At 41.1% G+C, this 22,152-nt stretch overlaps 1 protein-coding gene across 3 annotated transcripts in view; it reads right to left on the reverse strand.

Moving 5' to 3' along the window:
• Positions 1-9,920, reverse strand: part of LOC124804821 (xylosyl- and glucuronyltransferase LARGE2s-like) — a 170,100-nt gene extending 160,180 nt beyond the window's left edge. For 2 of the 3 annotated variants that reach the window (XM_047265161.1, XM_047265163.1), the window contains exons 1-3: positions 9,621-9,920; positions 9,353-9,517; positions 5,605-5,813 (exon numbers count right to left, since the gene is read on the reverse strand). In XM_047265161.1, coding sequence (XP_047121117.1) covers positions 5,605-5,796 — 192 coding nt within the window. In that variant the 5' untranslated portion in view covers positions 5,797-5,813; positions 9,353-9,517; positions 9,621-9,920. Of the gene's footprint in view, positions 1-5,604; positions 5,814-9,352 lie in introns of all 3 variants that reach the window. The other variant, XM_047265162.1, reaches the window with a different exon arrangement.
• Between the last annotated feature and the right edge of the window lie 12,232 nt (positions 9,921-22,152).

Here is a 22,152-nt window from a genome sequence, read left to right on the forward strand (position 1 = left end):
AACTGTACTGTGTCCTACGTATACAAAAGAATGAGAGATGGTTAATCTCTCAACTTAAGGCCATATCAACCACACCTCAAACAGCAAAGGCAGAGCATAGTCAGCTCCAGCTAAAGAGATCGGGTAATCTTCCTCGCAATATTCAAACACAGATCTCAGACCTCCTTCCAAGACCTTGGCCAAATAAACTTCAAAGAGATATACACTATGTGATTAAAAGCATCCGGACATCCCACAAAACATATGTTTTTCATCTCCCAGCGCGTGTAGTGCCAACAATAAAATTCGGAGGCAGTGGTGTTATGGTGTGGTCGTGTTTTTCATGGAGGGAGCTTGCACCCCTTGTTGTTTTGTGTGGCACTATCATAGCACAGGCTTACATTGATGTTTTAAGAACCTTCATGCTTTCCACTGTTGAAGAGCAATTCGAGGATGGTGACTGCATCTTTCAACATGATCAAGCACCTGTTCATAATGCAAAGGGTGGAGTGGTTACACAACAGTAACATCCCGGCAATGGACTGATCTGCACAGAGTCCTGACCTGAATCCTACAGAACACCTTTGGGATGTTTTATAATGCCATCTTCATGCCAGGCCTCAATGACTGACATCAATTCCTCTCCTCAGTGCAGTATTGTGTGAAGAATGGGCTGCCATTCCCCAAGAAATCTTCCAGCACCTGATTGAACGTATGCCTGTGAGAGTGGAAGCTGTCGTCAAGGCTCGGGGTGGGCCAACACCATACTGAATTCCAGCATTACCGATGGAGGGTGCCACGAACTTGTAAGTCATTTTCAGCCAGTTGTCCGGATACTTTTGATCACATAGTGTATATTATCAAGTACTTTTGTCACAATATCTACCCAAAGGAAGAGTCAAGGCAATATAGCACACAAATGCAAGCGGAGGCCAGGACTCCTCAGCCTGTGCTTGAAGCACTAGAAACTGCTTTGTCCAACTAAGTACACATTCAGAACACAGATTCCAGGGCTCATTCAGGTATGACTGCTACTCCAAATGGATACCCAAGCTCTGTCCTCAAGCTCCAAGAACGTGTAAACAGCATTTGGGCTAATGTGGTGGCACATCAAGCAGATGTAGCCCTTGGTATCTCTGCATCTAGATGGTTTCACCCATAATGACATGGATATCAGGTTGAGAGTTGTAAATCACATGAAGTACTCGTATTGCCCCATCACCAACACCACCTTTAATTCTGGGTGTCTTCACTCGTGTCTGGAATACGAGATGGCAGAGCCACCATCTGTAGAAGCCCTGATCTGCAGAAGAAGCCACACCACTGTTAAGAGAGGTGGCAAGTAAGATGGCAGGTGCATGATGTGTTCTACACAGAGAGAGATGCAGAATACTTATGGCATTGCCCAGCGAACTCTCTGTCTCTGTCCCCACAGCACACATTCCAGTCCTTGTCGTCATGGATGCAGGTGTTAATTGCCACCTCAGACCACTGTTTCTGCTCTGACTCATCATAGAAAAATTTATATGCTTAGTAAATTATTGCTGTTGCTTCTTGGTGTTACAGGCTCACTTGTCATGTTTGCTTGATGTCAGCCCTAATTCATGTTACAACGACTACACAGTTTCACCATAACTAAGTTAACATGAAAATTGACTCAAATTGTTCTATGTGCACCCTGAACCACACACTGCCCGCCAATACAGCACAGAGATGTTATTGGCTGGTCCCTTTCACAGCGCACTCTCCCCGCCTCAGCACAACACTGTAATATCGGCAGGGAAACACCACCATTATGCATCATTAACTTACCAGTACCATAGGCCACAATGATGCCAGGGACACTGCAACCATATCTAACACTTTTGGCAGGTCTGGAAAAGGGTGAGGTGGGTTATGGGACTAAAGTTGAGTTGGCACATGAAGATCCATGACAGCTAGCAGTGCTGTTGGCAGTTTTCAACTGAGAAGGGCAAACAGCTGCAGGTGAAAACAAAAGCCATCTACAGAACTGTCAGAACACTGAGACACTGCCAAGTTCACAGTATCACATTACATGATTGGTTAAGTCACGCTGTGAAGCTGTTATGCTCAGCCCACTTCAGCTGACGGGTATCTTGTTAACACTGAACCAACAATAGTTGTTATGCCTACCGTTAATGGGTCGTGAGCCTGAAGTGCTGTAGAGATCAATCATGTTACATTCTCCATATTTATGACATGTACTGTCCCCTGGGCACATATCTTGAGCAAAGAATGATACCCCAGGTCTGTATGATACCACTTTTTCCTCCGGATTCAAGTGAGTTTTTTCTTACCATACATTTCCACTAATCAGGATGTCATGCCACTACACAAAGATTTCTTTAAGGATTAACAACATGATAAATTTAATCTTATGCTCCAAAATACTATGTCCTTAATTAGTACCCAGCAAAGGTAGTTATTCTTGCCAAAACAGGAACTTTTAAAAGCCAATGAACTTACCTGAACTTAGGTCAAGAAAACACTTCAAAAACATGACTGAAAAGTGAAGTCAGATGAAAAATAATTTTTAAGAGAACAAATTGTACGTTTTTTCCCAAATTTTTTCTGGTACAACAGGCTGCATTGCAACATCTCAGAATCAAAGATAATGCAAGGGCAACCAGCTGCACAATAAACAAATTAAGTCATTCTTTTCTGTGATTATATGAAATCCACTATCTATTTATGATTCCATAAAAAATCAACATTACTAATGGTGTTAACAAGAACACTCTGCACTTTGTGTACCTCACAATAAAAACTTATAGCACAAAAAAAACTTTTAAAACATAAAGGTTCTTTTAAAAATATTATTACACTGATCCGACAACACTTGTACACACATGAGTATCAGATACTGTTACATTAAAGTCATACAGGCCCAAAATTATGATCAGGTTATGATACATGTTCTCTTGCTGTCAAAGCTATTTTTAAGTAGTCAGAAATGAATGAAAAGAAAACTACAGTCTGATATGCCTAGTCCCTGTGCAGCCAGTGAAAAGCCCTCACCAAGCATTCACCATCACCTGATTCACCATAAACATTGAATCACACTGGATTTGCTGAGATTTTGTTACACTGCACCATTCCTTTTTTTTTTTTTAAGGGCACAAAAAACCAGAATCATACATGCCCATGTCAGAACTGTAGAACACAAAGACAAAGAGAGGGGTTAAAAATGACTACACGTTAATCCTAATCGACGGAAGAGAAGACAGCTAAAAACAGGGACTTGGAGAAAGGCCTATAAAATATGCCATAGGAAACAGAGGCCCTGAACTAAAAATTAAATGGCCCTCGCCATATTGCTACAATAGATAAAAAGTAAAATGCAGTCGACAGCCCAAGCGTCATTCGCTAAAACAGCTAATAACTGAGATGGCAAACACAAATGAGACTGAAAGTGGTTGTGAAAAAGGCATTCCTTCAGCAAAAGACGGACCATCAAAGGTTGAGTGCAATGAATACAAAATGGTGGGGGAGCAGGGGAACACCACTTAACAAATGGTGACGGCTAAAAAGACAGTGCCTGATACGCAACCTTGCTACAGTGGCAAGAGGGTCGAGAGGAGGTCATCCAAGCCGCTGGAAGAGGCTTAATAACCAGGAGCTGGTTTCCGTAAAGGGGGGACCAGTGGTGATGCCAAAGTGACACTGCCTGCTGACGGACAGCAATACAGAGATCATAGGAGTGTATGTAAGAACTAGCGGGTTGAGGTACGAGGGACTGCAGCCTTGGCAGCAGCCTAGTTTCCTGTCAGACTGACATGACCAGGAACCCACATAAACAGCACACTGGCTCCATCAAGAGTGAGCAAGTGACAGCTTTCCTGCACCCGTTGCACTAAGGATGGACGGTCTACAGCACACAGACGACACTGACAGATTCGGAGCAGATAACGCAATTGTAAAGCCTGTGTCGCCAGATGTACTGCATGGCCTGATACAGGGCAAAGAGCACTGCTGCAAATACTGAGCAGTGTTCCGGAAGCCACTAATGAAAAATGTAGGTGCCAATAATGAAGGCACACCTGACACCACAGTCAGTCTGAGATCCATCAGTGTACAAAAAGGTACTATTGCAAAATTCCATACAAGGCTGGAGTAGTGTCCTTAGGAATTAAATTAGGGCCAAGTTGAACACAGGCCGCCGCACAAAGCCAAGGTGGTGAATGGTTTACACCCACCGGGAAAGTTGCAGGTATCATGCAGGTAAGCTGACGGAGCAAGAGCCAAAAGCGAACTCCAGGACATAACAGAGAAGAGGGAAATCCCTCATACTGGCGACCAAAGGAGTCATTGAAAAAGGAGGCATAGGATGGGTGGCCAAGCAAGGCACACAAACAGCATGCATATCTGCTGAGGAGAAAGTCACAGCGGTAGGACAGTGGTAGTTCGACAGCTTCTGCATACATACTCTCAACGGACTAGTGTAAAAGGCACCAGTAGCCAAACGGATGCCACGATGATAGATAGTACTGAGATGGCGTAAAGGGACGGACATGCAGATGCATAACCAAAACACCCATAGTCTAGTTTTGAACAGCCAGCCATTCCCTGTGGTATTCATAGTTTTCTTAACGGTTGTACATTGTTTAACTAATAAATCTTTAAATCTTTTGATGCAGATTTGTGCGCTGTAAACTTAAAATAGCTTTCATAGTTTTGTGATTTTTGTGTTATATTTACCGTTAAAATTTAAATTTCTGGAAAGAGATATTTCCCTGTTTCTAAAAGTATGTAGCCTATACTTTGAACTATTCAACACAACCATAAAAGAATGAGGAAAACTAAATTGCATTTAGTTACAAATAAGCCATTATTCCACGAGTACAACTAATGTTAGCATAATTCATAATATATCAAACATACTGTAATTATCTTAAAGAAAATGCATATAAATCAAAGTGGGTTTCACAGCATACTACTCTGTTTACATATAGTTATCTGCTAATTTTTTGTTGACTTGGAGGCTCAAGTCTGACAGTACCCCCGCCTCCTCTTTTCTTGTAGTGTCAAACAGGTAAGTGTGACGAAAGAAAGTATTTTACTTATTAGTGTCAATACTGGTTTTGATCTGATGAACAGATCTTCAGAACTAAAAACTAATAGTGCACAATGGAGTTCGTGCACAAAATATTTACAGTGACACAGATGTTGCTTTCTTTCATTATGCCAAAAGTGATCACAGCCAAGTTATCCCAAGACATCATGTCTTCAATTATGAAACTGATATGTAATGTACATCTGGGTTGGGTAGCAGTTTTTTTTTTTTTTTTTTTTTGAGTTGGAGGAGCCAGTGATTATACAAACGGAACAATGGTTGTGGTAAGAGACTGGTCTGTAGCACACTCCCAAGGTGTGGGTGTGGCACTGACAAACCTCACTCTACATTCAACATATAACAACCCTTCATCAATTATGAAAACTGAAAAGCAGTGACCTATCATAACTCTCGCTAAGTTGGTTGCAAATGCGACTATACGCTCAATTGAAATCACTGTGTACTTAATTATATTTTCATTTGTGTGTGTACTAGTATCTAACTGCTATTAGCCTTTTAAGTTTAAAAGAGAGGCATCATCTTAAGCGTACCTGAGTAGGGCAGTTCCGACCGTTGACAGGAGAGTGGTGTGTTGGAGTGCTGTTGGTGGCACTACTGCCATGCATAGCAGCCACAAGATGGCTCTGTGATATACTCAACTGTCGTCGCAGTAGTTGGTTTTGCTCTTCCATCTCACGCACACGTCCAGCCAATCGAGCCTCTCGGCCCGTAAATCCAAGCATGTTGCTGCTAGTATCCACTGATAAAACAGAATGCTTCATTAAGTGAATCGTTCCACAAGGAGCTTGAGGAAACAAGAAGGGAAGGACAGCAAAAAGAATGTGAGAAGAGAGTTTTCTTCATTCAGTGTTAGCCTTGACTGAATTTGTAAAATAATTCCAACTGTGGAAAAGATAGCAATCATTACTTCATTCCTTCGCACCACATCCCTGGGTTCAGGAAGCTTGTTTCATGTAGAAAAATGAACTTGCAACAATCATTTCATCACTCAACTTCCCTGTAAATATTTTAGTGTAAAATATTGAGCTCAGTTGAAACTGGGCATCAGTTTTGATCTACATCATAATGGCATTGTAGCATGTGACATCAGATTATTGCAACAATCCAAGCTGACACTCATCATAGAGGCTGATGGGACTGGCTGGAAACGCAGGTTATTGTAGCTGACTAACCCTGCATGATAGCCAAAGGTCTAAATTATGTTGGAAGGATGCAGTTTAGTCAAGAGTTGGCAAAGCCAACAAATGTGGTGTTATGAGAATAACTAATTCTCTTACAACATGTGCTTTATACAATTAAGATTTTAATGACTGGTTTAAGTCCGCCACTTTGACGATATGGATCAAAACATGCAGATGGCATCGACAGATTCAACATATCCAAATATTTCTTGGAACTAACTGTTAATTTTGCCTACGTACATACTAGACTACAGTGTGGTGCTATTTCCTGTGGTAATATATCTCCAGTGTGTGGGTTCTCATGTCGCAATGAAGAATTTTATTCATCGTAGAAAGAAGCCATTCCGTAACTTATTCTTTGCGATAAAAAATGCAAAAAAGGATTATTTCAGCTCTCTAAACTATTTATAAAGAACAAATGTTTGTATTTGTTAATAAATAAATTGATCAAATTGCCCATCTCTGCCAGAGAAATGAAGATATTCAAATCAGAATACATGGTAAGAAACAAATTCAAACATAAGATATTATGGCTACAATATCAATGAGCCACAGATGAAGTCAGTCAACTCATATAAAGACCCGAGTGTAACAGTCTATGGAGATACGAAATGGAATAATCACACAGGCACAACATAGGTAAAGCAGATTGTAGACATCAGTTCACCGGTAGAATACTGAGAAAATGCAATTAGTCTACAAAGAGGACGCTTATGAAATACTTGTGTGACTCATCTTATATTGCCTAAGTTTCAAAGGTACCAAATATGAAAAACAGGGGACACTGAACATTTAAAAATGAGGGTATCACAAAAGGTCACATGTTTGTCTGACTCATGGTGGAAAGTCATGAATTAGCAGATGCCTGAAGACCATTGCCAAGTATCCAACAAATGATTACTTATGAAATTTCAAGGAGCAGTATTCAGTAAGAAATCTGGGAATATATTTATGTATCACTCTTACAGAGATCGTAAGGGTAAGATCAGTCCATTAGTGCACATGAATGCACCCAAGCAATGATTTAACTGAGCTCCATATACAAATGGAACAGGAAGAAACCCTAATACATGGTATACAGGGGAGTATCCCCTCCCATGCACTTCACTGTGTTATGCATTGTACATATGTAGAAACTTAGTTTTTGTCTGAAAGGCAAAAGCCACTATGGGAACAGATATACTTCAGGTTGTCACAGAAAATTAAACTGATGGATACTTAAACATGGTTCAGCACTACATGTAATTGAACAAATTTTATGATAGGAATGGTTCTACAACATGAACATGTCCTTCACATAACAAGAATTCCATGTTTTTCCGAACAACAATAAGTAACTGCTCAATAATTCTATCACATTGATTTACTGGACCTATAATTAGTAATATGTTTCTTTATGCAAATTTTTGCTGCAGAATTGTCATTACCAACAGCTGATGTCTAAGATTACTAAATGCAGGAGGAAAAAAAATCAAGTTACTTTCAAAAAGAAATGCTATTCTCCAGTAGTATAACATCTATCCCCAAATAAGCGGTAGTCAGCCTGGTACCTACTGCCCACCTTTCATGGTGGGCAGTAGGGATTCTAAAAATATATTCATTAGGTTTTCATAACATTTTGACAAAGTACAATGTTACATAACTGCTATTATACAGTTTGAGTTGCTATAATTTTGTTTATAAATTTTGTACGGTAAAGTTACTTCCCTACTTTTACAAATCACCATTACTAAGAAACCAGTCAAGGATTAGAAAATTTTATTAGTAACAGATATACAAAAGTGGGTGGTAGGTAAAAAAGGTTGACCACCTCTGGTTTAAATTTATTGTAAATTGGGCTACATGACTACATAGTTTCTGTTTTTTCAGACATGTCCAAAAGAACAGACACCAGGTGGAATCCACTTATGTGACATTTATTATGTAAACTGAAGGTGAAGGGGGTGGAGAAACATAAAGAGAAGGAATTACTGGTGTCAGCTGCATTGCGACTTTATGCAGAATCCATGGCAACAAGTGAAAATGTGTGAAGATTTGAGCCTGAGATCTCCCGCTTACTAGGCAGCTGCATTAACAAGCTGCGCTATCTGGACACAGTGTTTACTGCAACTGTACAGACTATCTCGGTGCACCTCCTGACTAACCCACATTTCCACTTAGTGTCAGCTATCCAGTCCCCATCAATGTCCTCCATGCAGGCTACTTTGAGATTCCCACAGGACGCCGAATTTGTACATCCACAATGAAGGTGGTGGATTCATGGTCAATCAATTATATGAGTGTGTGATGTATCCATGTGGTGTCACCTAGCACTCTTATAATTGATTTGCCTCGGTGGGCAATGAATCCAACAGCTTCAGTGTAGTGGCAAAATTACGTTTGGCCTCCTGTGGGAATTTCATAGTAGCCCAAATGCAGGACAGGGGTGGAAACTGTGGATAGGTTGAGCTAGGTGGGAATGTGGGTTGGCTGGGAGTTGTGTCGAGATAGCCCTGTGTAACTGCAATAAACACTGTGTCTGGATGGCACAGTGCTTAACTCAACTGCCTTGTACACAGGTGATACCCAATTCGAATCTTGGTCCAGCACACATTTTCACTTGTTGCCGCTCATTCCAATGCAGCCAACATCTGTAATTCCTTCCTTTTCCTTTATCCCCCCCTCTACCTTCACTTTACATAATCAAACACACAGTATCAGTGACTGGATTATTTATGGGGTCATATCTGAGCTGGGCATTAACAAGAATTAACTTCATTGGTGCAATAACTGCACAGTTCTGAGAAATGATAAATTCTTGAACCATTCATGGCAACAAACTACAGAGAACCCTAATGCTAACAATCTGAGCTTTAACTACAGAGTTATTTAATAATTTGAAAGAATCAGTCATACAGTAGTGGGTCTATATTAATCCACATAAATGAAAAAAAAAAAATTAGGCCTACTGACTTTCATCCTGTCACGGAGATTCTGGAGTCAGATCGTACCAGCTCACATTCTATGCAGAAAACAAACACTTATAAAAACGCAAGAGTTCTCAGTGACATTATGCCAAACACAATGTTATTACCACAAATAAACTTGAGAAACGTACCATGATGATCGAAGTAAACGTAGTAGAGGACCAGACACGCAACAAGACCACCAAGTAGAAAGCTGCTCAACCAATGTCTAACCACGGAACAAGGAAAGGCATTTCGACGTCTTCGGCGAGCAATCCTGATTAATATGCAATCCTTCCTGCCCCGCTATCGCCCCTCTAAAGCACAAAGCATTAATTGACAGAAAACGAGTACGCGGCAACTAATGCACTACCAACAAGTAGCCTACATAAACACAAACAATGCCACCGTCGTAATTACCTGTCTGACGCGTTATCAAATTGAATGCGAACTACCTGCTGTTCGCTGTGTACTTCTCTCACCACCCTGAACACGTAAGGTGTTCACACACATAATTTTCTAATATATGCACTGTATGTAATAATTACAGTTCACGCCTGAAACCTGGACTTTGTGAATTTTCTGCCAGAACAGCTCGTCACTACTGCCAAATGCGCAATTAAATAAGATAGTTTCCTTATTTACTCGTACTCCTCATGAAGCCAACGCAATTTCTCCGATATCGGATAAACATCAAAATCACAACACAACGCTGTATATCCACAGAAGTAAACATCTAACCAAAGTCATTCACAATCACGTATGTCACACACCACCAATTGCGTGGTGACTACTTATGTTCATGTGGAGTTCATACTTTTTAAAGATTGGAACTACTGTCAACTGGTCAGAACCGATGCACGAGTGCCTATTATTGCCCAGGGCATGATTCTATTTAATATACTCCGATAATTTAAAGGAAGGACCTCGTCACAAATCGTATCACATTGCTATCAAAAAAGTACTTGAAAAACGCAGACAGAAATCATGAGGTGCTTCTACACACATACAGCAGGAACCTGAAACTCTTCTTGGGTGTCTGCTTTTTCTTTGTTACGTTCCTCTGTCTTTTCCTATTAAGCTGTTCAGCTATTCAGTTGGTCTACCCGTCGAAGCGAGGCACGGTTGGAACCCAGAAAACCCTCACTCTGTGCTGAACAGCAGGCAGAGTTGCTTTTTCAGAAGCGTAGAGTAAGAATATGGCGTAAAGCTAATAAGCGATCATCTTGCAGAAGCCTCTGCAAGGACCTAGGGATGCTTAACTCACCTGCCAATACATGTACTTCCTTACGAGACTTGAGGTGAAGACAGAATTTAGTATGCATCCAGGAATTTACAACCGCAATACTAGAAGTGGAAATACTTTTCATATCGACTATGCATGTCTTTCTAGGCACAGAATGGAACTTTTATTCTGATGCAACAGTCCGTAACAGGTTGTCAATAGACATCAGACAGGAATTTGAAAATTCTCAAATACTGAAGAAACACACCCAGTTAGCCACACCTACAGTCTGTGATCATACTTGGCCTCAGGAATGTAAATTCCATGTATGTCTATTATTTGTATTATACAGATCCGAAATTTTTCAGTGTATAGAAAGCTAACATTGCTCTGCATAGTGTGACGTGAACAATTTGATTAAAGTTTAGATTAAACCAGCTACTGTGCAGTATAGAATGAGGAGAAGTGTAATTTTTTTATATTATGCCTTAGCTGTTTAACTTCTTACATCCATTGATAACTACCATAGTTAACAGTTTGAGTGGATTAGCGCTAGTCACAATTTGTTGATAGTACACTTTATAGGGGTAGCCAGCAGTGGTTGATCTGTTTATGTGCAAATTGACTTGTTCCACATTCCTGGAGCCTCTCCTTCACTTTGGGATTTACGGAACACTGCATATGATTGAGAGTGATTTGTTGCAGATCTGAAGTGCAAAGATCGGGTTGCTAGTGCTTAATCACTTCGAGGATTCCATATTCTTCCCTGTAACACACCTACAGATATGTGATCTCAGCATCACTACATACACAACACAGTATTTTAACGACATAGGGAGCAACAGTCCCATACAGAAACGCCATAATAAGGCGACAGAAATCGTGAGGTGAATTTATACATGACTTGTGCGTTTCATCTTAGTATATTTCTTAAGTGTAGATAACCCCATACTGAATACGACGAACAATTGATATTAAACATAAACAGATTTGTTTGACCCACACATGTGAGCATCACTGAAATGCTGGAAAATTGAATTGAGAGGTGTTTGAAGATAGCTGCCAAGTATTTCTCGACAGGGGACTTCAGCTAGAAGCACGTGGGTGGCGTCCGCGGGGACCTGAGCTGAGTCTGACATTGCTTCCACTTACTTGTGTCTCCTCCCCTGTCGGCATCCCTTGGCCAATTTTCTTATTCCTACTTCTAACCCAACTCCTGAGAGGAACCCACCCCTTAAGAAAAGCCAGCAATCCTGAAAGCTGTGAGAGTAACACCGCAGGTTGGACGGGAGGCCAGCACCCTCTCTTCGTAAAAAATTAAACATGCTGTCAAGACTACAAGTAAGCCTCGGAACTTTACTGACAAAAATACACGACGTCAATGGCAAAGAAACAGTATACGATTTGGAATGTGGAACGTAAGGAGTCTGTTCAAGGCAGGAGCTGCAATCAGTGTTGTCAAAGAAATTCAGAGGTACGAACTAGACCTAGTTGCAGTGCAAGAAATCCGGTGGGAGGATGCTGGCAGCATTGATGTTGGAAACTGTACTATTCTGTATGGAGCCTGTGAATGAGGTCATCTGTTAGCCACTGGTTTCTGCGTCAGTAAGACTTTGGCCACTAATGTTTCAGAGTTCGTTTCAGTCAACCCAAGAATATCTGTTCTAACAATGGACGTAAAGCATATTAAGGCGACTTTTGTGAACTGTCATGCTCCCACAGAGGAGAGCGAAAGTGAAGTGAAAGACGAGTTCTATGCACAGCTAGGGGCAGTGATGGACGCTATACCAAATGGACACCTGAGGATCCTCCTTGGTGATATGAATGCCAAGGTTTGGAAAGAACAAATATTCCAAGACGCAACAGGAAGGTACAGTCTACACAACGCAAGCAATAACAATAGGGTTAGGTTCATCAGCTTCGCTACATCATTAGGGTTGTTCACCTCCAGCACAAACTTCCAGCGGAAAAACATACATAAAGGAACCTGGGTGTCACCAGACGGGAACATTATATATCAAATAGACCATGTTGCCATTGATCTCAGAGCCAAGAGATGGGTGTTAGACCTTAAGACAGTGCAGGGTGCTGAAGGTGGGAGTGATCATTTCCCGGTCAGAGGCCTTTTAAACATACAGTGTAAAGGAAGAACGGGGCCTAAGTTAAAAAGAGTGGAAAGGTACCATGTGTAGAAACTAAAAGATGAAGGAACGAAGACTGGATACCAGTTGCAACTTAGTAACTGCTTTGAAGCACTCGGTGAAATGGACGCGAATCAGGACCTTCAACTAATGTGGGAAAACATCCAAAGCTCAGTTAGGCATACAGAAAAGGAAACACTCATGGGAAACACCGTGGGCAAGAAGATCTGGTTTGGAAAGGAATGTGCAGATGCCCTGGAAAGGAAGACGGAAGCCAGGTGCAAGTGGCTGAAGGGGACAAATCTGGAACAGGGCAAAGCACAATTTGAGGTCCAAAAGACTACACAAGCAACTCTGAGAAGAGCAAAGAGGAAATACGTATGGGATATCATCACTGAAGCAGAAACAGACTTCAGAGGACAAAAGACTAGGGAAATGTTTCTGAAGGTGAAGTACCTCTGCAAAGGTCACCAGGCCAAGCAGACATTTGTCAAAGATTCCCATGATAAGATCCTTACGAACGATAGGGACATAGCTGAGAGATGGAAAGAGTACTTTCGACAGCTGCTACCCTAACTGCAGTTTGATTTCCAGTACCGAATTACAGCCAATGCAGACTATCCCCCACCTACCCTAGATGAGATAAAAACCAGAATCAGACACCTCAAGCAGAATAAGAGTCCAGGTGAAGATGAAATACAGGCTGAAATGATGCTGGCAGGAGGAGAGAAACTTGCAGAAAAATACACCGACAGATACAGGCAATATGGACCAAAGAAGAACTACCAGGAGAATGGAAAACAGCTCTGATTTGTCAAATACACAAGAAGGGCGACAAACTGATATGTGACAACTATCGAGGAATCGCCCTGCTTAACGTCTGCTATAAGATCCTGTCCAATTGCCTCATACATAGAACTCAACCAGTGGCAGAATCAGTGATTGGGGAGTACCAAGGAGGTTTCTGGCCACGACGGTCAACAGTAGATCACATCTTCAGTCTCCAGCAGCTCTCTGAGAAACTGGATGAATATCGTAAAGATTTGCATATTTTATTCGTTGCTTTTAAGAAGGCCTATGATTGCATACATCGCAAGAGCCTGCTCAACTGTTGAACGGAGTTTGGTATGGCAGAGGAATCTGATAGAGATCAGTCTGAACGAAACACGTGCAAAGGTGAAGATGGGAAATCGCGTAACTGAGGAATTTGAAATTGTGACAGTACTCAGTCAAGGAGATGGGTTGTCCCCTATCCTGTTCAACTTTACTCTTGAGAAGATCTTACGCAAGACCTTCCAAGAGAACGAAGGGATTGAAATCGAAGGAAAGAGACTGGCATACTTAGCCTATGCAGGTGACATCTGTTTACTCTCTAGGTCGGAAGAGGAGTTGGAGCAAATGACCAAAGCACTAAAAGAGGCTGCCAGCAAATTTGGGCTAAAAATAGATGAAGCCAAGACAGAGTACATCGTTATGACGTGTGGTCATTGTCAGACTGCTGTCATCTACAATCACTGCAGGTTGGGGACCAGTCCTACAAGAGAGTGCATGAATTCAAAGACCTAGGGGCACTTTTCACTGAGAACTCGTCATGTGAAGCAGATATCAATGCCAGAATACAAACAGGAAACCGATCTTACCACAGCCTAGCACAACTGCTGCGGTCCAGATATCTCTCCAGACAGTTGAAGATTCGACTGTACAAAACCCTGATCCAGCCTGTTGTTCTATATGGCTGTGAGACATGGAGTATACGGAAACAGGACTTCCATAAGCTCCTTGTTTTTGAGAGAAAAGTGCTTTGGAAGATCTTTGGTCTGGTTCTGGATGCAGATACAGGGGAATGGAGGATCAGATACAATCAAGAGCTTGAGGGACTATACCAGCAGACCAGCATAGCAGGAACTGTAAAAGCCAAATGAATGCAGTGGGCCAGCCATTTGGCACGGATGGAGGATCACAGATGGCCTCAGAAACTCCTGGATTTCACACCTACAGGAAAGAGACCGCCAGGGAGACCCAAGAAGTGTTGGAGGGATGGACTCCATGAAGATGTAAACCAAGTGTCAATAGATGTGGACGGATGGCGGATAGCAGCAATGGACAAAATACAGTGGGGGAGGAGACTTGTAGATGCGTGCGGTCCACTGGGCCTGATCACGTCGTCGTCGTCGTCGTCGTCGTCGTCGTCGTCGTCGTAGTAGTAGTAGTAGTAGTAGTAGTAGTAGTTATAAAGTGTAGAGAACCAGCACTTAGAGAAGCATCTAGAGATAGTATTCAGATCTCCTCGGTATCGTTTCTATAGTGGCAGCAAAGACAAGAGTAAATTAAATACGACGGTCACAGAGACTACTAAGGAGTTATTCTTGTTGTAAGGATACCATAATCGATATTCTTGCCAATGAAATACCTAGCAGCTGGCCAGCCTTAGCATCTAGAACTTCCTGCAGTCTACCGCCTTTGCAGAGGACAGGGCATTGTCATGTCACAACAACAATGTAAGTTAGTAGCGAGCGCCTGAAAGCAGTAGTGGGGCACACTTGGACAGGGCTATATGTAGTGAATGGGCTGTGAATCAGAAATAAGCGAAGTTGGATTATACAGTGTTTAATAGCGCATCAAGGGAAATATTTCGTCGGAATAGGAATTTCGAATCGCCACTGCCTGTTTTTTGAGTGCATGATCTTTAAAATCTGTCAGTAACATCAAAGTGAATGAATGTGATATAGTTAGATGTGGTTTTCATTGTTGAAGACGAACAAATTAAAATCAGAGACGTCATCTCTTATTCAGAGGAATCTCACCACATTTTATGATTGACTTTGTAGTGAATAACTAACAAATCCGATAGTGCTTCACAGTTGCTGAATAGGGCCTATGCAAGGGAGTCAGATATATGCACTGATCTTCTTCTTCCACTCTCTGTCCATCTCCTCATCCTCTGCCTGTCTTTGTTGATCTCTTCCTCCTCTCAATCTATGTGTCCATCACCTCTACCACCCTCTCCCCATCCATCTCCTCCTCACATACCTCCCTCCACCTCTTCTCCTGTTTCTCTGTCCATTGCTCTTTCCTTCCCCCATCTCAATTTCCTCGCCCCCTAACTGCCCATCTATTTCTGCCTCTCTCTCTAACCTTAAACCTTTTTTATTGTTATTGCCAATGAAGCCTTGATGAGAATGGAAGCCATTTAAAATCAACCAGTAAATTGGTTGGGATCACTGGTGTAAGGGGTATGAGAGACCTCTCTTGCTAATAGATCTGTGAAGATAACAGCTTCAATGACCCTCTTTAGTATAGTTTTAGTCCGGAATTGGGTAGGATTACAAAGTTTTGGATAATATAGCTTCCATAATAGTGTTCTAAACATAAGGACAGAAGCCATAAATAAAATATTCCTACTTTCTGTTAAAACCGATTGTGAAAAAGAAAACAAAACAGAAAATAGTTGTGTATACATTGTTGTTAAAAATTATATACATAGGTCACATTACTTTTAAATGCCTTGCTATCACAATTAAAACTGCCTGTGAGAAAGAAAACGAAATACAATTTCACAGCACAGAATTTTCTTTCTTGCAACCAGCTGTAATAGAAAACTTTTACATTGTTGTTTGAAAAAGTTTATAGCCTATGTTAACTAGAGTATTTGAAGAATTTTTGAGAGTTTTGCTGACAACTTTTCCCTTCTTTTTGTATTACAAATATATTTAAAAATATACAACCTATATTTGTCCAAATGCTTATGTCATGGAATATGTGAAGTAGATTGGTTAAGGACTTTTCTAGTTTGTTGCCAGCAATGATTCCCCATTATATAGATCCTATATATTTATTAGAAAAATGGGTAGGATATGTCTGCCTGAATGTTTGTAATAGTATCATGTAAAAATTTGAAGGAAAGTGGTCAGGAACTTCTCAAGATTCTTGCTAACAACCTTTCCCCTTTACATGCGCTCTCTCTCTCTCTCTCTCTCTCTCTCGGTGTATATACATATATATTATCTAGCATCACATTTCGAAAACTTCTATTCTCATTTTGTGTAAACTATTTATCATCCATGTTTCACTTCCATACATGGCTACACTCCATACAAATACTTCCTGACATGTAATCTACACTTGATGTTAACACTTTCCTTGCCAAAGCCAGTCTACATTATATATATTCTCGTTTTGCTTTTGTTGACATTGATTTTATATCCTCCTTTCAAGACACTGTCTATTCCGTTCAGCTGCTCTTCCAGGACATTTGCTGTCTCTGACAGAATTACAGCGTCATCACCGAGCCTCAGAGCTTTTATTTCCTACCCAAGGATTTTAATTCCTACTCCAAAATTTTCTTTTGTTTCTTTTACTGCTTGCTCATTATACAAATTATCTAACATTGCGGACAGGCAACAACACTGTCTCACTCCCTTCCCAACCACTGCTTCCCTTTCATGCCCCTCAACTCTTATAACTGCCATATGGTTTCTGTACAAATTGCAAATAGCCTTTTGCTCCCTGTAGTTTACCCCTGCCACCTTCAGGATTTGAAAGAGAGTATTCCAGTCAACATTGTCAAAAGCTTTCTCTAAGTCTACTCATGCTTGAAACATAGGTTTGCCTTTCCTTAAACTTTCTTCTAAGATAAGTCGTAGGGTCAGTATTGCTTTGTGTGTTCCAACATTTCTCTGGAATCCAAACTGATCTTCCCTGAGGTCGGCATCTACCAATTTTTCCATTTGTCTGTAAAGAATTAGTGTTAGTATATTCACCCATGACTTATTATACTGATAGTTCAGTAATTTTCACACCTGTCAACACCTGCTTTCTTTGGGATTGGAATTATTATATTCTTCTTGAAGTCTGAGGGTATTTCGCCTGTCTCATACATCTTGATCACCAGATGAAACTGTTTTGTCATGGCTGGCTCTCCCAAGACTATCAATAGTTCTAATGGAATGATGTCTAGTCCCAGGTGCTTGTTTCAAATTATGTCTTTGAATGGTCCACGAAATTCTTCATGCACTATCATATCTCCCATTTCATCTTCATCTACATCCTCTTCCATTTCCATAATATTGCGCTCAAGTATATCGCCCTTGTATAGACCCTCTATATACTCCTTCCACCTTTCTGCATTCCCTTCTTTGCTTAGGACTGGTTTTCCATCTGAGTTCTTGATATTCATATAGGTGGTTCTCTTTTCTCTAAAGGCCTCTTTATTTTCCCTGTAGGCAGTATCTATCTTATCCCTACATGCTTCTACATCCTTACATTTCCTCTAGCTATTCCTGCTTAGCCATTTTGCACTTCCTGTCGATCTTATTTTTGATTCATTTGTATTCCCTTCCGCCTGCTTTATTTAGTGCATTTTTTATATTTTCTCCTTTTATCAATTAAATCCATTATCTCTTCTGTTCCCCAAGGATTTCTACTAGCTCTCGTTTTTTAACCTATTTGATCCCCTGCTTCCTTCACTATTTCATCTCTCAAAGTACGCATTCTTCTGCTACTGTATTCCTTTCCCCTGTTCTCATCGATTGTTCCCTAATGCTCTCCCCAAAACTCTCCACAACCTCTGGTTCTGTCAGTTTATTCAGGTCCCATCTCTTTAAATTCCTACCTTTTTGCAGTTTCTTCAGCTTTAATCTACAGTTCATAACCATTAGATTGTGATCAAAGTCCACATCTGCTCGTGGAAATGTCTTACAATATAAAAACTGGTTCCTAAATCTCTGTCTTACCATTATACAGGGTGGTCCATTAATAGTGACCAGGCCAAATATCTCACGAATTATGTGTCAATCGAAAAAACTACAAAGAACGAAACTCATCTAGCATGAAGGAGGAAACCAGATGGCGCTAGATAGTGCTGCCATAGGTCAAACGGATATCAACTGCGTTATTTTAAATAGGAACCCCCATTTTATTACATATTTGTGTAGTACGTAAAGAAATATAAATGTATTAGTTGGACCACTTTTTTCACTTTGTGATAGATGGCGCTGTAATAGTCACAAACGTATAAGAACGTGGTATCACGTAACATTCCGCCAGTGTGGACGGTATTTGCTTCGTGATACATTACCCGTGTTAAAATGGACCGTTTACCAATTGCAGAAAAGGTCGATATCGTGTTTATGTATGGCTATTGTGATCAAAATGCCCAACGGGCGTGTGCTATGTATGCTGCTCGGTATCCTGGACGACATCATCCAAGTGTCCGGGCCGTTCGCCGAACAGTTACGTTATTTAAGGAAACAGGAAGTGTTCAGCCACATGTGAAACGTCAACCACGACCTGCAACAAATGATGATGTCCAAGTAGGTGTTTTAGCTGCTGTCGTGGCTAATCCGCACGTCAGTGGCAGACAAACTGCGCGAGAATCGGGAATCTCAAAAACGTGGATACTGAGAATGCTACATCAACACCGATTGACCCGTACCATATTTCTCTGCGCCAGGAATTGAATGGTGACGACTTTGAACGTCGTATACAATTCTGCCACTGGGCACAAGAGAAATTACGGGACGATGACAGATTTTTTGCACGCGTTCTATTTAGCGACGAAGCGTCATTCACCAACAGCGGTAACGTAAACCGGCATAATATGCACTATTGGGCAACGGAAAATCCACGATGGCTGCGACAAGTGGAACATCAGCAACCTTGGCGAGTTAATGTATGGTGCGGCATTATGGGAGGAGAGATAATTGGCCCTCATTTTATCGATGGCAATCTAAGTGGTGCAATGTATACTGATTTCCTACGTAATGTTCTACCGACGTTACAACAAGATGTTTCACTGCATGACAATAGCGATATACTTCCTACTTCATGGATGTCCGGAGCATAGCTCGCGTGCGATTGAAGCGGTATTAAATAGCATATTTCATGACAGGTGGATTGGTAGTCGAAGTACCATACGGTGGCCCGCACGTTCACTGGATCTGACGTCCCCGTATTTCTTTCTGTGGGGAAAGTTGAAGGATATTTGCCATCGTGATCCACCGACAACGCCTGACAACATGCATCAGTGCATAGTCAATGCATGTGCGAACATTACGGAAGGCGAACTACTCGCTGTTGAGAGGAATGTCGTTACACGTATTGCCAAATGCATTGGGGTTGACGGACATCATTTTGAGCATTTATTGCATTAATGTGGTATTTACAGGTAATCACGCTGTAACAGCATGCCTTCTCAGAAATGATAAGTTGACAAAGGTACATGAATCACATTGGAACAACCGAAATAAAATTTTCAAACGTACCTACGTTCTGTATTTTAATTTAAAATACCTACCTGTTACCAACTGTTCGTCTAAAATTGTGAGCCATATGTTTGTGACTATTACAGCGCCATCTATCACAAAGCGAAAAAAGTGGTCCAACTAAAACATTCATATTTCTTTACGTACTACACGAATATGTAATAAAAAGTAGGAGTTCCTATTTAAAAAACGCAGTTGATATCCGTTTGATCTATGGCAGCGGCATCTAGTGGGCCAACCATAGGGCCATCTGGTTTCCCTCTTCAAGCTAGACAACTTTCGTTCTTTGTAGTTTGTTCGTTTGATGCTTATTTCGTGAGATGTTTGGCCTGGTCACGATCAATGGGCTACCCTGTATAATCTGTCTGAAACTTTCTAGTGTCTCCAGGTCTCTTCCAGGTATACAGCCTTCTTTCATTATTCTTAAACCAAGTTTTAGCTATGATTAAGTTGCACTGTGTGCAAAGTTCTACCAGGCGGCTTCCTCTTTCATTCCTTACCCCCAGTCCATATTCACCTACTACTTTTCCTTCTCTTCTTTTTCCTACAGTCCAATTCCAGTCCTCCCTGACTATTAATTTTTTGTCTCCCTTACCTATCTGAATAATTTCTTTCATTGCATCATACATTTCTTCAAAGTCTACATCATCTGCAGAACTAGTTGGCATATAAACTTGTACCTCTGTGGTAGCCATGGGCGTTGTGTGTATCTTGGCTACAATAATATGTTCTCTATGCTGTTCATAGTAGCTTATTAGTGTTCTTATTTTTTTTTATTCCTTACTAAAACATACTCCTGCATTACCCATATTTCATCTGATCAGAAGTCTTGCTCCTCCTACCACTGAACTTCACTAATTCCCACTATATCTTATTTTAACCTATCCATCTCTCTTTTTAAATTTTCTAGCCTAAGTACAGGAAGAATGATCATATAAATGGAAATGGAAATCAACGTTTGGCGTCATTGGCATGGAGGGCCCTTGTGGGACAGGTCCGGCTACCTTGCTGCTGGTCTTATCACATTGGACGCCACATTGGGCAACCTGCGCGCCAGATGGCGATGAAATGATGATGAAGACAGCACAACACCTAGTACCTGAGCAGAGAAAATCCCCAATCCATCCGGGAATCGAACCTGGGCCTGTAGGACGGCAATCCGTCACGCTGAGCAATCAGCTATCGGGGTGGATACCATATAAATGAAGTGGCGCAAATAACAGTCTCAAATATCCCACCGTGTGTGCCTGGAAGGGGGGGGGGGGAGGGAGGAGGGAGTGTTTGAAGGGTGCCCCATATTTCTGAGGGATAGAAACTGACTTAAGCAGTTTATTGAATAATGTACTCTTATATTCACTTTAGCCATGATGGAGACCCATTAAGGAGGAGCAAACAGAAGTTTACCAGCAAACATTCTGTACCCTTTCTTGTTTAATGTTAACAAGAATACTACAGTTCGTGGCAGCTAGTATTGTATGCGGTACATGGATTCCACCATTGCTATTGAAAGGTATGTGCTGAGATTCGATCAGGATAGAGCCAGTGAAAAATGTCGATAGTTCCCAACCGCAAGGTTGGACGAGTAGTACATCTTCGAGTAGTAAGATCTTTGACAGCTAACAGAGCGGGGTGCACGCGGTAAAAGTTTGAGTGGTGAGGAGAATCAGGAGATGCGCAGAGACAGCATACGTGTTTCGAGTTGGAGCTATATGCCTGCAGGAGGCAGCCGAGTCGTGACAGCATCAAAGTAAGAATTGGCGCTACGCACATAATAAGCTATATATTGAGCAGAACTCGCCACATACCTGGGGAAACTAGAAAGAATAGTTAATAAAATAGGTTTTCTTTGGTTAAATAATGTCTAAAAGCTAGATAGAAATCCTATTGTTGATGCAATAAGCGACATGTGCCTTAAAAGTTTGAACAATAAATATTTTTTTAGATAGAATTAGAGTTTCATCTCACACCTTATGTCGTTCTCCCATCCTGTGATTCCATTGAACCAAAAGGTACATTAAAGTAAAGTTACCATGAGTAAAGCTAATAATTTAATTTATCAAAGTAAAATAATCTATATGCCATTGCACAGTTGGCAAATTATTCAGATCAGGACAGAATTTTTATTAAGTAACAAACAGGGCCAAAATGAGTAAAGTTATCTAGAATGACAATTTTATGCCATTGCACTACGGCTGAGTTGAATATATGTTTTATTATCGGCTAAATGGGAAGGAGTGCACGAGCTAAGTCTACAGACGCAGTCAGATGCAGGTTGGTGACTTTCATTTATTTTTACCACTAAACTTTCATGCAGTCAGATGTGA

Source organism: Schistocerca piceifrons, chromosome 7 (assembly GCF_021461385.2).
Source record: "Schistocerca piceifrons isolate TAMUIC-IGC-003096 chromosome 7, iqSchPice1.1, whole genome shotgun sequence".
NCBI classification, from domain to species: domain Eukaryota; kingdom Metazoa; phylum Arthropoda; class Insecta; order Orthoptera; family Acrididae; genus Schistocerca; species Schistocerca piceifrons.